The 18,539-nt window shown below is 30.5% G+C and overlaps 1 protein-coding gene across 1 annotated transcript; it reads right to left on the bottom strand.

Moving 5' to 3' along the window:
• Positions 1-2,202: 2,202 nt before the first annotated feature.
• On the bottom strand, positions 2,203-3,271 carry LOC135924237 (uncharacterized). The gene is made up of 3 exons (XM_065459289.1): positions 2,957-3,271; positions 2,487-2,891; positions 2,203-2,289 (listed from the first exon to the last, which is right to left on the bottom strand). Exons 1-3 carry the CDS (start codon positions 3,269-3,271, stop codon positions 2,203-2,205), a joined length of 807 nt encoding a protein of 268 aa, XP_065315361.1.
• Positions 3,272-18,539: the final 15,268 nt, after the last annotated feature.

An 18,539-nucleotide genomic window follows, 5' to 3' on the forward strand; every position in this document is an offset into this window, starting at 1 on the left:
TGAATTTGAAATCATGAGTATTTAATTGGAATTCGGATTTACTCGGGTTGAGCGAGAGTACGATAACTGCCCATTTCGTGAATTATGTTAACTGCTTTGTCAATTTCACAGCGGGAATCAGTAAAGATTCCATCGATATACCATGCATGTAGCGATAGAGTACATGAAGAGTTCCGGGTCATTCCATATAAAATCCATCACTTTATAACCCGACAATCTCAGATTTTGCTAAAATTGTATAAGTTAATGTAGGGTTGTAGTGGAATGAATCCAAAATATTAGCCCCTTAACTCTACTAAAACTGGAGATCTAGAGTCTCAAAATGGCTCTACTTCGTCATTTTTCAAAAAAAATGATTTTTTAAAATTGGGATAACTTTGATATTAGATGCACTATATATATATCTATCATAGCTCATTTTATAGCCCTAAGTAAAATCTTCCATATATTTTAAATAATATTTTTTTTTTAAATTGCGGTTAAAAATTTGTAATTAATTTTTTAAAATGTTAATATAAATTTGTAAAGAGTACCAAAAACTGTTCATATAAAAATTTAAATAGGAAAAATGCTTAAAATAAAAATACCACTAGATGGCGTTAATAAATTTAAATAGCTTTAAACTTAATTTTTGAAAATATAAGTTAATCTACCTATTTTTATATTCCCAATTTTAATATTTTTTGAATGAAATCGATACTAATTAGCACCGTAATGGCTGGTCTCCAGAACATTCTCGGAAATCGCCAAAGTAAAAGGCTGGCAAGGGAAGATTGCAAATCATATTTAAAATAAAGTTTCTTTAAGTTTTGATCTCGTAATCCTTATTTTTTGTTAAGGTTGCTAATTAACATTCTGATGTGTGGCAATAACTGCTACTTGAATCTGGCATGATAAAATTTTAGGGAGCAAAGTAGCAAATGTGAAAATCCTATCTTAAGATCATGATAGGCATCCTCAAAATGTAAATAAATTTTTTTAAAATTATTTAGATGTAATCCTTTTTGAACAGTAATTCTTTCTTCATTTTCTATTATTTAAATGTAATATTTTTTTCCGGGCAGTAGCCTACAATATTCATCGTTTAAATAAAGACTTTTTGCAACATCTACTGTGCTTTGATCTATTATTTTACCCGCCTTAGCATTAAGAGTCGAAAGAATTCCTTTATGACGAAAAATGACATTGGAATTATGGATTATGTAAAATATAGCGTAAGTTCTTTTTTAATTTTTGTATGCTCCAATTGGGATGTAATGTCGTTAATAATAGACTTCTGTATTTTAGATATGAATGGATAACTATTTTTCATATTTTGAAACATAAAATTGTTGCTATTATTTATCTCCATCGCTGGTTGAAGGATATCACCTATACCCTTTGAAATTTTTGCAAGCTTTTACTTAGGATATCCTTTTTCTCTAATCTTTTTTTTTAAGAGATTGTCCAATATCTAATAACGCTGAATTTTAGGATTCGGAGAAAGATGTAGGGAGTTGTGCGTCATCGTTATTAATTGGAATATCATTTTCTTGGTGAATTTAAGATTTCATTTGAAGTTATAGCGGTGTTGTTTTCCTCGTATACTGGAATGTCCTTTTTATATCTATATAAAGTTAAGCAGCATTCAACAAATATAATCGCCAATTTTGATTTTTGCAAATTCAGTCATCCAGCGACTTACTTTGCGTAATCTCTTCTTTGATAAATGCTTTTTTCATATCATGATAATCAAATTTAAAAAGTATTAATTAATTTTAAAAATTGATAAATTTTTGTAAAAATTGGCAACTGGAATTGATAAATTTATTGGGATTTAAATCATAATTACTTGTACTAGATTTTATTTTTGTGTCAAAATGCAATTTTATTCAACAAATATTACATTATGTAATATAAAAAAATAGGAGATTGACTTATATTTAAAAATTAAGTTTTAAGTTATTTAAATTTATTAACGCCATCTAGTGGTAATATTATCTTAAGAATTTTTCCTACTTAAAGTTTTACCACTCTGAAATTTTTTATATTATGAACAATTCTTTTACAAATATCTGAAATTTCGAAAAAATATTTATAATAACATTTTAAAAAATTAATTACAAATATTTTATCGGAATTTTAAAAATATTTATGAATTGAAAATTAATTTTATTTAAAATATGTGGGAGAGTTTAATTAGGGCTATAAAATGAGCTATGATTAGACATGTGCGCCGACAGCATTTTCGGCGGCGGCGTTTCTTTTTTTAAAATGATCGGCTGGCGGCGGCGTCAAATATTTTTCTAACTTAAATTTTTTTAAGTAAATTTATAAATTCATTGGAAACACTTTTAAAATAAAATTTATACTTTATTATGTTTATAACTATAATTTAATGATTTTATTAAGTTATAATTATCATGAATAAATATTATTTTATTAAGATTTAAAGGACATAATAATGATCTTTTAGAGTTCAGAGTGAGCCCAGCTATAGAAAATACACGCTCGCTGGGTGTGATTGTAGCTGGAACGCACAGGACCTTTCTAGCTAATATTGAAAGTTTAGGAAGATCCAATGCTCTTATCTTCCAAAAATCTAAGACATCTTTTATCTCCAAATTATAAGGCGAAAATAATGAATAACACTCTTTTTCTAAACTAGTTAAATAGTGTTGTTGTTCCAGGTTATTGTTTTGAATAGATGAATGCTTCGTAGCCAATGACTTAAGATAATCGAGTTTTGAAGCAACTTCCGTCGTTTTACATTCGTTTAATTCGTCCGTGTAAGACCGTAGAGAGGTAGCGTGTTGACATAAAAATTCAACCGGAGTAATATTTTTTTCCTTTAAATATTCATTTACTATGTTTATTGATTGAAAACGAGGATCCAAAAGTGCTCCTAACACCTAAGTAAAAAAAATAAAAGAAAGAATAATGTATAAAAAATAATTTATGTATTTTAAAATACTACCTGAAGATCGGTTATTGGAAATCTATGATCAAATTTAGTAAGCATATTTTGTTTAAGGGATGCTATGGGTGGACTATCATTTTCTTTTACAATTAAATGATTTTTAATTTCACTACGAAATAATAAGTCTAAATTTATATTAACTCCTTTTTGGACAGATAGAAATTCAACAGTTTGTTTGAAGGTTTTAAGAAAATTTAAAAGTTCATACACCAAGTCCCAATCGGAGTTAAATAATTTGAGATCCGGTTTCTCCATTCTATTTAATAGAATATTTATAGGATTTTTGTTATTGCCAGTCACACTTTCCAGCATTATTAAAATACTATGCCAACGTGTAGGCACATTTAATTTTAAGGTTTTATGTTTTTTCTCATATGATTTTTGATTTTCACTATTATCATCATCATACCCCAAAGATCTTCATAAAAAGGATCATTATCATCCAAATCTAAAATATCCGATGTATATGATATCGATTCAAAACATTTTCTATTTTCTATATCGTTTATATTTTCAAAATCCGCTGTTTTGAATCTTAAGGCAACTATAACTTCTCTAACTTTTTTAATGAGATTTTCAATTTTATTAACTTTTTTTATTCCATCGACTGTCACTAGATTATGTAATCCATGCCCCAAACATAAATAATGGTCATTTTCTCCTAGACGAACACTTTTCTTTACATTGGGTCCTGCATCCGTAACCATTTGAATTTTCTTGGACCCTAAATCAAATTCATTTTCAACTTTTTCTATTTCGGAAAGAATAGTTTCAGCGGTATGTTTTTGGGTGACATGATGTGTCGCCAATGTATAAAATACAATATTAAAATTATTATCTATTTCGTGAAAAGTAAAGGTGATATAATTTCGCCGTCTATATTTGTCTGTCCACATATCAAAAGTTATAGCACAAAATTTAAGACCTACATTAATTTGTTGGCATATGTATGCTTTCATTGATAAATAAACATCATCTAATCCACTCCGGCTAAGTGTAGTTCTGTCAGGTAATTCTTTGGCATCTGAAATAATGCCATATTTCTACATAATAAAAAGTTAATAATAAAATATTATGCCATAAAAAATTCTAAATGTGGGATGTTATAAAATAATTAAATATCTTAACAAATAAAAATTAAGATTGCCCTATAAAAAATTATAATGATTTTACAAATAACCTTTAGAAAATCTTGCATTCCAGTATTATTTATAGAAGAGAATGGCATTAAATCCTTGCAACACATGAGAACATAATTCCTTACCAGAATCCATTTTTTATCTTTTATAGGGTCAGTTGTATCTTTTACATTGGGTTTGAAAAATAACTTTAAATTTTGTTTAGATATTTCTTCTTTACATGATAAATCATGTTTGTCAAGTAAATGTTTTATTATATTTGATGTGCTGATATTTTTTGAAAAAGATTTGATTGGATAACTAATTAAAAAATTTACTAATATTTATAAAATAATCAAAAAATTTACTCTGAAAATGAAGAATTATTTTCATCCTCACCATCTTTATCAAGTGCTATTTGCAAGCATATATTACAAAAGACTTTATCTGTAGCAACACTGGTTCTCTTATTATTTGTGTCAGTTTTTAATATTAAGGATCCAAAATGTTTCCATGCAAAAGAAAGTTTTGCTTGCAAGGATATACTATATTTTGTTACAGGGTATTGCAATGCTGCATCAATTATAATTGTTTTAGTCCTGGTATTTTTATATATGTTATAATGGTAACAAAATAAAAATCATTAAATAAAATTTCTATTATGATAAAAAAATAAATTTTATATAACGAGTTGTAAATTATTTGAATCAAAATAAAAGAATAAAATATAGATTTACCTTTTCAAATTTAATGTCCTAATCTTATTTTATCTAGCACGTTGGTCACAAACCTGCCCAAAGTGAGCGAATAAGGATTGTTACAAATCAAATTTATAGCAAATAATATTTATTAATTTTAAAAAATATAATCGCATTTTTTAATAATTCAAAAAATATTTAATATTTTTCTTATATTCATAAATAATTTATAAAATAAATAATAAAAAATATGTATCACGCCGCCACGCCGCCGAATTTTTACATCGGCGGTGGCGTGTTAAGCGCCGACAATTTTTTGGCGCGCGGCGTCGGCGTGGTCAAAATCATCGGCGGCGGCGCATTTGACCGGCGGCGCGCATGTCTACCTATGATAGATATATATACAGTCAAAATCGGATAATTGCGAAAGATTAGTACTAAAATAATTAATATTTTCGCACTTATCCGATTTTTCGCAATTAAAAGACTAAATTTTAATTATTTAGTATATAAACCAATTTTGTGTTGCTAATAGAAATATATTATATGCAATGTATATTAAATCTGTTGTAAATTATACGATTATTATTATTAAGATAATAGGTAAAGAATAATAATTATTAAGTTATTTATTAATATTTACTGATATGATATGTTGTCAAAATGTAGTAGCAAATAATTAATTTTTTTTTAAAAAGGTAAAATAAATGAAGGTGAAAAATGTAGAAATAGAATTTACGGGAAAGGATAGGGGATAAAAAAAGGAAGCTAGGAATATGGAAGGTTATTCAATGGAAGAGATAAAACTTAGATAGTTAGAGCGAATAATGGCGGTAGCAAGTCTTTGGCGTAAGAAGAGGGATTCCTTAGGCTGATAGGTTTTTTCGTCAATCCGTTTGCCTAATTCTTTGAAAAAACTTTGAGCTTTGCTACCGAAGGTGGTGAGTACGGAGCAGGCGATGTGTATGAATAAGAAAGGAGCATTAAGGGAACTGTACTTGATGGTTTTTCGAGATTCTGCGAAGGCGAGGGCATCGACGTTATGGTTAGATGATACATTTGGGTCAATGCAGGTGAAATCCCAAACCATGAGCTGACCCCTTGACCAAAGAATCAAGGACATTCCATCAGGACGTTTTCCATCGGTTCTAAAAATTCCGGTTGGTTCAAATCTAAATGGAATGCCTCCTGATTTGAGGGCGCGTCGTATGCTGTCGTTGCATTTGGTGTGCCGTGAAAAACGGCCTCGACAAAAGCGACAATGGAGATAATGTCTACCCTTGCTATCGACACTGGTTTCGCAATGTTTGCATTGGTACTGTAGAACAATTTCGCAATTGAGCCGTAGTCTAATAGCAAATCTTAGTTTGTCAGCGGAGAGCAACAAATCAAGGTTATTGGAGGATATGGTTTCTAGAAACTCGTAACCGGCTACTTGGTTCTAGTGTCGTTAAATGGTTGGTTTTTCGACCAAGAACCCGAGTCGAAGGCGTAAAAATTGGCCGAACCCTGAGCCAGGGTCGAAAAATCGACCACGACCCTGGACCCAGACCCATTGGGCTTGTTGAGTCAACCCGGGTTGGCTTACTGGTCGGCCTGCTGGGTTGGCTTACTGGGTCGGCCTGCTGGGTCGACTTACTAGGTCGGACTGCTGGGTCGACTTGGGGTAGGCCTGTTGGGCTGGCTTGGTACGGCCTGCTGGATTGGCTTGCTAAGTCGACTTGCTGGGTTGATTGGTTGGGTCGACCTGCTGGGTCAGCTTACTGGGTCGATTTGTTAGTCAACAAAATATATAGAAAATTAAACTAGTTTGTTTTAATCCGGGTTCATTGTTTTTGATATTATAAAGATGTTCAAAAATTTTTGGTTCTAGTAATAAATAGGAACTGCCATTATATTTTAATCCACGAGGAAAATATAAATGTGAAAATTTTTAAGAAAATTTATCTTAAGCCTAGTTAAAATTTTTGATACTAGAAAGATGTTCTTAAACCTTTGGGCCTTGGAATAAATTGGCACTGCTGTTATATTTTACTCCACGAGGAAAAAAATTGTGAAATATTTTTAAGATGTTTTTTTACATCTAGTTAAATGTTTATGATATTATGTAAAAATTTAATTAAAATAATTATTTTTAAAATAGAATAAGATATATTGAGTGATCATAAAAAATGGGAGGTTTGGGAGGCGATTTTTTTCTTCTTTCTACACCGAATGGATTGAATTAATTTACAATTGACAAAACATTGATAAAATTTTCAGAATAATGCTATTATCAGTCACCTATTAATCATAAATTTGGCCAAAATTTTGTTACTAATTATTTTCATTTATGCTGGCTACTATAGTGGTTAGATACTAGTAAAGCACAAAATTTTGAATTTTTAAAATGCGATTTGGGGCGAAGTCCCCCACTTCAAAAATATTTAAACCCCCACCCCCCCCTACCAATGGATCAATTTTGCCTACGCCACCAACTATTGTTGAATATTTAATTTTAACCACTTTTCAATAACTATATTAAATCCTGAATAGTTTTATACGAAGCAATCAGTGTCCATGAATAGAATTAAAGGTAGGATTACTGTTTATGCTTACAGCCGATATTATTATACTAAGTTAGATTATCTATAATTTATTATGCCAAAGGAATATAAGATTCTTTTGAGACTAACATTTGATGTTAGTGTTATTGGAATAGTAATAAAATAATAATCAATAATATAAATATATATGTTAAAAAATTACTATGGGGCTCATCAAAGGATTTTGGAAATTGTTCTTAAAATATTTCTCATATTATTGCTAAATTTATTAAATTTCAATATTTCACTTTATTTTTCATCTAATAAATTCCAATAGTATAATCATAAAAATCGATATCAAATAATTCAAATTCCAATTCATAAATATACAACTCATTTAATAAAATCCCCGACTCCTTTCATATAAAAAATCACACACTCTATAAAATATTACTTTTTTTTTCTCTTTAGCTTTCACCTTTTCTGGTGGTAAGCTCCTTCAACATCTCTCTCCACTTTATGTTATTCATACAATCTCTTTTATCTATTTTATACTTATTTATATTGGCTCTAACTTTATGACCCCATTGAAGTTTTGGCCTTCCTCTTTAACGTTTGCCCATCACTTCCAAACTTTCAACTTTATTTCCTATGTAGTTCATAGGCCTTCTCATTGTGTGCCCATACCACCTAAGTCTGTTTACCATTAACTTAGTCTTAATGGGCACTACCTTTAAACTATTTAGTATTCTTGTACTGCGCACCTTATCCTTTCTTGTTACCCCAGCAATCATCCTCAGCATTCTCATCTCCATAGTTTGTAGACTTCTCTCCTCTGATTCTTTGGTTGGCCATGTTTCCGAACTATATCGAATAGTTGGTTGTACTATGGAACTGTAGACTTTTCCCTTTAAATTGTGTGGGATTCTTTTGTCAAATTGCACTCCAGATAAAGATCTCCACTTTAACCACCCTAGATTAATCTTATTCTTTATCTCTTTTTCTATTGTGCCGTTTGTTTGTATAGTGGAGCCCAAATATTTGCAGTTTTAATTGCGGATATCTGCCAATCATTTATATCAATACTCTCCGTTTCATCTCCTCCTATCACCATATACTCCGTCTTTTCTCTATTTAGTTTTAATCCGTGCGTTTCTAGGATATTTATCCAATTCACTAACCTTTCTTTCATTTCATCCTTGGATTCGGCAAGTATCACAATATCATCTGCAAATATCATATTCCACGGGACTGTTTGAGGTATAGACTGTGCTAATACATCTATTACTGTAATGAAGAGAAGTGGGCTGAGAGCCGACCCTTGATGAACTCCTTCGGCTATTGTGAAGCCTGCTGAAGTACCTGTTGTGCTACTGACCATTGTTGTATGTCCCATATACATATCCTGTATTATTCTTATATATTTTTTGGGAACTTTTTTGTGGCGTAGCGCCCACCAGATAAGTTTTCTTGGGATTCTATCGAAGGCCTTTTCTAGATCGAGAAAGACCATGTGTAGCTTTTTGTTCTTTTCTCTGTATTTTTCACTCATTTGCCTAATTGCATGGATAGCATCGGTTGTTGATCTTCCAGGCATAAAGCCAAACTGTGTCTCTCCTATTTCGATTATATCTCTTAATCTTTTTTCTATTATTTTTTCGTATAGTTTTAGACAGTGTGACATTAGTTTTATGCCCCTGTAATTTTGACAATTGTGTGGATCCCCTTTATTTTTGAAGATAGGAATGGAGAACCTCTTCAATTCCAAGTATCTTATTGTATAGATTTGTGAGGAGATGTATTCCATCATCTCCTAGTGCTTTAAGGCTTTCTATTGGAATATCGTCTGGACCCCTAGTTTTGTTGTTTTTCATATGCTTAAGGCATGTGATTATTTCTTGTTGTGTTATAGGTTGTACAAGGTTTTGACAAGGGGAGTGTTCGTCTAGATGCAGTATGTACGGATTAAAGTTGAGAAGCTCCTGAAAATATTCTCTCCATCTACTCATTATTTCTTTTTCCTTTATTATCAATTCCCATCATTATTTTTGATTACTTTCGGAGCTCCGTTTATATCCCTAGAGTTCTTTTCTAGCTGTTTGGCTAATCTGTATATTTTATTTTGGCCTTCTTTGGTATGTAGATCTTCGTACATGTCATCGTATGCCATAGATTTGGCCCTAGCCACCGCCTTTGTAGCTAATCTCTTGGATTTTTTGTATCTTGACTTGTCATCTCCATTTTTGGATTTGTACCATATTTTATAAAGGGCTTTTTTCTCCTGTATAGTGGTTTGTACCTCTTGATCCCACCACCATAGTTCTTTGTGTGATTTGTTGCCTCCTCTTGTCAAGCCTAGCGTCGATTTTGCAGTGTCTATTAATCTGGATGAAAGGTCTGTCCAGATTTTTTCACTGACTTGTGAGCAATTTATTGTTTCAATGTTTGCATTGATTGCAAAGGCATCTGTCATTGTTTTTAATTTGCCCCATTTGATGCATGGTTCCAGTTTTATCTTATTTTGAGTGGATTTATTTGAGATTTGTAAATCCATGATTAGTAGCTTGTGTTGTGCGGCGATATCTTCTCCTGGGATGACTTTGCAGTCTATTACATCTTTTAATCTTCTGCGAGTGATTAGCATGTAATCTATCTGTGTTTTCCTAGTACCACTTTCATATGTTATTAAATGACTGTCTTTTTTCCTATAGTAGGTGTTGGTTAAGGCAAGGTCGAAGGCATGCGCAAATTTCAGTACGTGCTCTCCTTCATCATTTCTTTCTCCGTATTCAAAACCACCATGATGCCTTTTGTAGCTATCTCTTGCTTTCCCCACATGCGCATTTAAGTCACCACCAATTATGACTAGGTCATCCTTAGGGATTTCCATTACAGCTTCATCAAGGATAGCTCTAAAGTCATCTTTCTCTTCTTCCTTGCAACCCGTTTGAGGAGCATATACTGATAGGATGTGTAGTATTGATTGACCAATGCAGAGTTTTATCTTCATTAGTCTATCAGAGATCCTGTTGACTTCTACTACTGAAGAGGTTAGGTCTTGGCTGAGGATGATGCTGACACCGTTCCTATTGCTAACAAGTCCATTATAGTACAATTTATACCCATCTCCAATCATCAAAGTTTTCTGTCCTTTCCATTTCGTCTCTTGTATACACGCTATATCAACTTTTCTCTTGTTCAACATTGATGCCTATTCTCTCGTCTTACCTTTAAGCGTCCCAATATTCAAACTTGACAGTCTTGTCTTCTTTGCTTTGACCTTTACTTTATTTTTCACAGGATGGAGGTCTACACCCTGCGCGTCGCATGGAGGGAACGCCCTAGCTTTCATATTTTCATTTGTGTCCTTCATTTGTTTATTGGACAGGTATCCTTAGCACCCGGCTGTCCAGGCCTGTCGGTGACCGGGGTGTCATCTCTAAGCTCCGAAATTCATCATACCATATGTCTTTACACATCAGTCATCGAAGAAAAATTTGAAAGTTTTTATGGTTCTTACCAGGATTTAACCCGCGTCCTTGTTCATACTCGTGTTTCCAAGCCTACATCTTACACATTAGGCCACCCCAATAATAATCTGATTGACATCTCTTGAAAATAAATAAACATTTTTATTTTTCTCTTTAATTCAACATTTGCAACAGTTCTTTGCTTACAAAATAAACTCGGTAATAGAAACTATTGCCTCTAATATTATTCATTTTGCTCAAAGTTATCATTATTTTAAAATATATAGTATTAAAAATTAATTATTATACGTAGGTTGTAGTAATCATAGGAGTAGCCAGGGTGGGGGGCAAGGGGAAATCCTCCCCCCTTCAGAAATTTATCACTTTTTGTAAATATCATTTTTAGCTAATAAAAAATATCCCCCTTAGTCCTCCCCCCACTCCCTGAACCTCAAATATGTATGCATATATCTTAAATAATAATTTAAAAGAAAGAATGTAAAAGTTGATATTTTTTTTATAAAACTATTCATCATAATTTATAGATTTTTGGGAAAATAAATTTATAAATATATAAAATGAACCAAAAATGTTTTTTAATAAATGGAATATAAGCTAAAGATAAGTCTTAGGACAGAAGTGAAATGTATTATAATTATTATAATAGATCCATAAAATTACTAAATAATATAATATATCAAATATATTTTTTTATAAAGTGAGTAATTTTAATTTATTTATCTTAATAAAAGTAAAATATAATTATAAAACCATTGATAAAATTAAATCATAAATTAAAAAAATATTAAAGCACAATACAAACAGTGGAATATTATATGTCGTAGATTTACAATATATCTAATTATCAAATGAAAACTATAAAATATTGATAAGGACATCAGAAAATATCTTTTAAAGACATTGTGGGATGAAAAATATGATGATTAAATTTAAATATCATTTTTACAAATAATATATAGATGGCGTTAAATATTGAATGCAAATTGTTGCTATATTTAATATCATGAGCATTGAATAGTAAAATTTGTTAAATTATTAACTGTAATCTCTAACTGTCAAATATGTCGGTAAAAGTGGAATTTTACCTAGTATTTTATAACTAATTCTATATAATAGAGTAAAATCAACTATATGTCTACTTACTTTTTATAAATAAATTTTTTATAATTGTTTGGAATATATTATTACCATGATTTTATATTAAGGTATATATAATACAAGTAATTTATTATATTTTTATTTTATATAAACTAATTAAAATATATTTCATATTTGTTCCAGGCTTATTTTTTTTATTAAAATTTGTAAAAATATTTTAAGACCATATATAGACTAAAGTAACCCGGCCGAAGGCCGGAAAAAGCGGGCCGAAGGCCCGCCCAAAAGGGAGTCTGAGGGCGAAGCCTCCAGTAATTTTTTAATTCCCCCCCCTTATGAAAATCTTGGCTACGCCTATGGTAGTAATATATTATGCAATGGTAGAGGTGTATACATAAATATTTTTATGAGAATCATAAGGTCAGAAAACAGTTGGCACAATTACGTATATAGTCTAAACAGATCTAAATTTTGGAAATAGCTAAACTATAAAAATAAATTACAATTTTTAAAAACTGTGAATCGATTTTTTATGGAAATAACTTGTAAGGACACTAATCTAATCAAAAGTATTTAAAAAATTCTAATAAGCTAAATATTCCTTTTTTCTAACTTTTCAAATTACTTAGCAAGATTTGATAACTTTTTATTAATTTTTCTTCTCTACCTAGGATATTTATTTCAATTCATAGGTCGATGCCTAATTAATTTATGATTTTCACCTCATGGCTTAACTTTTATTTACAACTCCTTCCTTCATTTAAATTTATTCCTTGGAAGTGTCAAACGGGTTTATTTTATTGTTCTTTTTTAATTCACACTTTTGTGTATTTATTTAATTTTATATTATAAATAAAAGTGCACCGAAGAATTATTACTAACTGTAACAAAGGAGTTAAACGAAATAGTCAGAATATAATATTATTCCAGTTATTGAAAATTGTTTGGTATTTTAATATAAGGTTTTTTTCATCTTTAGGATATGTAAATATCTAGAGTTCTATTTTATGCTTTCATCCAAATTTTATTTAGTAGCAATTAAAACTAAAAGCATATATACTTTATTAGATTTTAATCTTAAATGAGTAACACACATTATAATGAATATAATCCTAAACTAAAATATTGCAATTTTATTAATCATCCCCGCCTTTTTATTTTCAAAAGAGGATATTTTGACATTATAATCTAACGATGCGATATGATTTTCTATTAAAATTAAAGATAAGTTTTCTGTGCTATACAGAATCGTAGGTAAGTTTTAATTGGAGCTTTGAGAAGCTGCATTTTGTGGATGCCACGGCAGTTAAATGGTTAAAGTAATCCGTAATACAATGGCTATTGGTAAGGCTTCATATAACCTATTAGCGTTTGAATAATTATCGTTAATGATTGTGAATATCATCATATAATAACATTTTTTTTCTATATATTATTGCAATTACATTTTGATTATTCATATTATTATAAATTACATTTTTATTATCCATATTAAAATAAATTACATTTTTTCTTTAACAATAAAAATGTTCTTTTTATATCTTTTTAAAAAATAAATAAATCATTAAATAACCAATTATATAAAAAGAAAATGTTCGTTTAATTGAATTTAACTTAATATCAAAAAATTAATCAATTGTCAAAATAAATTTATTTTTAAGTTAAGAAACAAACATAAATTGCAACTATATAATAAAACGTTAATATAAACTAAAAATAATCCAGCCGAAAGGTGTAAAATAAAATAAAATTTTAAATCAACGTTATCACTTATTTAACATTCTACCCTCTAAAGTAATTCGGCTAATGTTTTCCTTAGATATGTTGAGTGGTAAACACTATCGACATTCATGATCTTCACACAATGCGCCAGCCATCTTCATGGTGCAGTCTTCTTTTCAAACCGAACGATGGCTTGATAAAGCAAAGGCAGCCCTTAGCTAACTTCCCAATCGGATCGCTCATGCATGGTATCGGGCATCTAGATTTCTCTCGAGCAAAGTTTATGTTGCCCTTCAGCGAGCCGTCCAATTGAGTCGTTGTATCGATCTTGGCATACGGAACTCTTTTTGAAGGTATGATCTTAGGCACGGCATTGGACTACAAGTGAACTTTCACTTGTCTGACCATTTTGGGCTTGTAGGAGTAAGTTGATTCGAGGTCTTTTTTTATTGTCGAGATACCTTCTCGAGATTATTCTCTATGTTGAAGGCATGGAGCCACTTACGTCCTAGCAGGGAATCTTATCACAATCCACCACTATGGCCTCCAGCGTTTGTGAGTTACCTTCAAACTTAACGTTCACATTGGCTAGACCTAATATCTTGATGTGCCGTTATACCCTGTTAGTTTCATATCCGCCTTACGCGTCGTGGCTATGCCTACAGTCTTATGTCTCGGGTATTGTGTACCTAGTATCGGTGCCTACTTGCATCAAGGGTATGTTGTTGATGCTCACCATTAGGTTGTATGCATCATATCTGGTGTCGTTGACCCCCAGATTGCACACTCCTAGATTCTGAAGATTATATTCTTTAACTTCTGTGTTTGTGATGTCGACACCATCGATTTCTTCGATGTTCATAGCATGGTTTTCGATTGATAATCACTATCTTTTTAATCATAAGATCTGTTATAGGTATTATTGTCATTTTTCTAATGGTTGGGCCTCGGTGAATATTTCGGAAAACCATTAATATTTTGAGAATTATGTTTGCTGACCGCGACGTGGATAGTTGGTTCAGTTAACGCCTCTATAGCAATCATCCCTTTGATCAAGGCCTTGAGGATGGTCACAACGATAGTCGTAGTGGTTGTCATGGAAGTTGTACCCGTGATTGTTGTATCGATCGTCGTAGTAGTTATCGTTGCGATTGTCAAAACGGTTGCGGTTATAGTGACGATTATCAAAGCTTTGATCGAAACGGTTATCGCGGTAGTTTTTATGGCGTCCGTCGCATCATTTGTCACGGCAGTTATCGTAACGTATAACGCAACGTTCATCGAAGCGTTTGTCGCTATATTATCGTAGCGTATATCATCGTGTTCGTAGAAGCGTTTGTCACGGTAGTTATCAAAGCGTCCATCAAAACATTGTTCACGGTGGTTGTCATACATGAGCTGGGGTTGCGTGGTGAAAACATTACATTCCACAAGAGATTTACAAAATGCATTGGAGTCCTGCTTGGGCTTCACGGTTAGCTCGGCCCATATAATTTATCTCATGTGTTCTAGATGATTCAGCCGAATGTATGGCTTATACTTTCACCACTCCCTTAATATTGTTTGGCTGCGTGATGTCTTCCTCTACCTAGATTGTAAATATCTTCTCTAGTCATAGAGCTCCTGACCGCTTTTCTGACATCTTTGGAAATCGAAGCAACTCTCACCTTCTCAATAATGCGTTGAATGCCATTGAATTTGCATTCTTAATTGAGTCTTGCCACGTGTCTGACCCAAGCTGAGAACGTCTCTTCCTTGCCTTGGGTGCCAGCATAAAATATTGAGAGTTTGGCTTTCTCGGTCTTCGACGGATGTGGTAGCTTGAATTTGCCAAGAAGAGCGATTTGGTTCTGGAAGGCTGCTACCGTGAAAATTTCTCCAATGTTATTGAATTCGTCATCTGGAAGACTTCGGACGTTGGAGATCTTGCTAGTGTCGAAGAAATTTTGCAATTTCCCTATATAAGTGCTGTCATCACTACTAAATTTAGGGAAATCCAGCTTGACGAATTCGGTCATATATGTGGAATTATTCAATGCATCCATCGTAAAAGAATTATAATCGATAAAGCGTTATAGAGAATTCATGTATAGTACACAAGATCGAATTTTGAGATAATACTTACGCGAAGGATAGGACATAACTTGGCCTCCATGAAAAATTATAGTTAATGATTGTGAATATCATCATATAAAACATTTTTATTCTTTATATTACAATTACATTTTGATTATTCATATTATTATAAATTACATTTTTATTATCCATATTAAAATTAATTACATTTTTTCTTTTTTTCTTTAACATAAAAAAAGTTCCTTTTATATCTTTTTAAAAAAATAAATAAATCATAAAATAACCATTTATATAAAAAGAAAATGTTCGTTTAAAATTGAATTTAACTTAATATCAAAAAATATATCAATTATCAAAATAAATTGATTTAAGAATCAAACATAAATTGCAATGATAAAATAAATCGTTAATATAAACTAAAAATAATCTTGCCGAAAGGTGTAAAATAAAATAAAATTTTAAATCAACTTTATTACTGAGTTAACAGTGTTAATATAGCATAAAATTTTCAATGGAGTTTAAATTGAATGCTTTCTTAATATATTCACTAAAATTTGTAATCCAATTAGTAGATCTTGCGGATTAATATTGCTTTTTAACGTATCCTGATCTGTTAATAAATATTTAAATGACAACATTTTTTATTTACCTCTCTTTCAGGCTTATTAATTCTAATATATTATATAAGAATTAAAATGTTCTTTAAAGAGCTTTAACTGCTAGAAACGTTCCTCCAACAAATTTCTCGCTTGTTCTAGTGATACATTGAACAATCCATATTTTTCCGAGGATCATGTATATAGGCATATAATAATCTCCTTCGTAATAAAGTTGTTTTTGAACTTTTCGTCTATGAATTAATGTTATTGAAGGAAGGCACTAATCTTCTATACTCATTTCCAATACCTGTGTAAGCTATTTCTCTAAGTCAAACGAATTCTGAAAGCGAAATAATCTTGTATACCTTTATGAGTGCAAGGTTCTTTCAAATTTAATATTCTCACTTTGCATGACCTTATTACTAAATTCAGATTAATATATAAAACTTTTTCGGATACGTTTATTAGTCCATCGTAAATATCACTAACCTGAAATCTAATGGCCTTTACCCTCCCTGCGTTTCATATTACAAGGTAAAATTATTTATATGATCCTTAAGGCTTGTCATCGCTGAGTCGAAATAGAAGAGAAAATATATTGTTAAGTCACTACGTAGCAGATATAAGCTGTGGCAACTACATATGGCGTCTCCTAACTCACTAAACAGTATTTTTATAATGATCAAATTTGTCATTTTATAAGGGTCTGAAACTAATATTATATAGTGTTATATTAAATTAAATATTCAATAGTCGAATCTATCTTAATAAAATAATAACTCATTCTATATTAGAGTAATTTAAAGTGTACCAATCCGAAAAGTCTATGTAATAAAAGAAGGATATGGTGTAAATATTTTTTTTTAAAATAGACTATCAGAATATCTAAAATATGCCTCATAGCGATACAACTATAAAAACAGGACCTTTAAAAGAAAATAGACCAAATATTTATCAAAAAAGTCATTTAATAGAAAAAATTTTTTAGAAATAAATTAATTATATTTTTTTACTCACCGATTACCTTGTTTCTTTGCTAATAGAAAATTTAATTAAAAAGTTTTTAAATATTATTTTTAAAGAAAAAAAATGAAAATTTCAATAAAAAAGTCAAATTTCTTTACTAAAAAATAAATGAAATTTTTAGTTATAATACTTATGGCTAGACATACCAAACCATTTTTCAAAATTCATACATAGAATTTTTACAAAAAAAGGACTGCCTTGTATGTAGAAATGGTATAAGAAAAATTTGTTGAGGTGGCTCTTCAAATTTTTCAGGGGACTCGAGTCCATGCCCCGTCCTAGTAACGCTATTGAAGGCTATATTATAGCGTTTGAGCTCACAAGGTTAAAACAACAAGCCAAAAATCCAACGCTGGTAAATATTATTTTAAAAAATTTGGATATTTTGAGCGTTTATATATTAAAAATAAAGAGCCCCTTAAAAATTTGGAAATTTTTTTAGATAAAAATAAAAAATATAGATTTTTTAAAAAAGGTCGTTTTGTAAATATTTTTAAAAACAGATTTTAAAAATATTCAAAAAAAAATTTTTTTTGAGCCCTCTGAGATTGTTAAAGCTAATGACGTCTCTGATAATTAAATCTACCATGTAAATAACTAACATACACTCTATAATAATATGTATTACCCTTCTTTATTGAATAAATGATGTTTTTATATCTAAATAGTTTTAGTTCTTCTAATCTGTTTAGAGAAAGCTATATAGACTCCTAAATAGTATTCTGTTTCGAAATAAAAGGAAGGGTCGAATTAAGGAGCTCAAGGCTCCTTAGGACATTTGTAAGATAGGCCCCAAATTTGAAGTACTTTACAAAGCTTTGGGGTCAGGAATTATATGATTTTATTTGAAATCTACTACACGATATTAAAATTTAAAAAAATAATCTTACTCTTTTAAATGTTTATGTTCCATAAAAATAAATAATCTTTTTTAATATTAGTTTTTTAAATATGATGAAATTTTTAATAAAGTAGGGGAGACCAGGGCTAGTCGGCGCAAGGGGTTCATCGATTCAGCGATTATATTTGAAAACCTAATGATTATAAAGTAAAATTTGTTCTAAATAATTCTATGATATTCATATTTGGGGAAGAAAATAATTTATATTATTTAGCTATTTAAATTTTTATTTGATGACATGTTTTTGACGTGAAAAATACAATATTCTCACTATACATTATTAGGTTGTATTAAAAATTAAAATTTTAAACATGACAAAATGGACA

The sequence above is a fragment of the Gordionus sp. m RMFG-2023 genome, chromosome 2 (genome assembly GCF_954871325.1).
Source record: "Gordionus sp. m RMFG-2023 chromosome 2, tfGorSpeb1-WG-v2, whole genome shotgun sequence".
Classification (NCBI taxonomy): domain Eukaryota; kingdom Metazoa; phylum Nematomorpha; class Gordioida; order Chordodea; family Parachordodidae; genus Gordionus; species Gordionus sp. m RMFG-2023.

Coding starts and splice junctions, on each gene's coding strand:
- LOC135924237 (XM_065459289.1), bottom strand. CDS start 3,271: ATGCTGGAAAGTGTGACTGGCAATAACAAAAATCCTATAAATATTCTA. Junction 2,892..2,956: donor TTCCAATAACCGATCTTCAG/GTAGTATTTTAA, acceptor TTTTTTACTTAG/GTGTTAGGAGCACTTTTGGA. Junction 2,290..2,486: donor CAATCACACCCAGCGAGCGT/GTATTTTCTATA, acceptor AAAAAATTTAAG/TTAGAAAAATATTTGACGCC.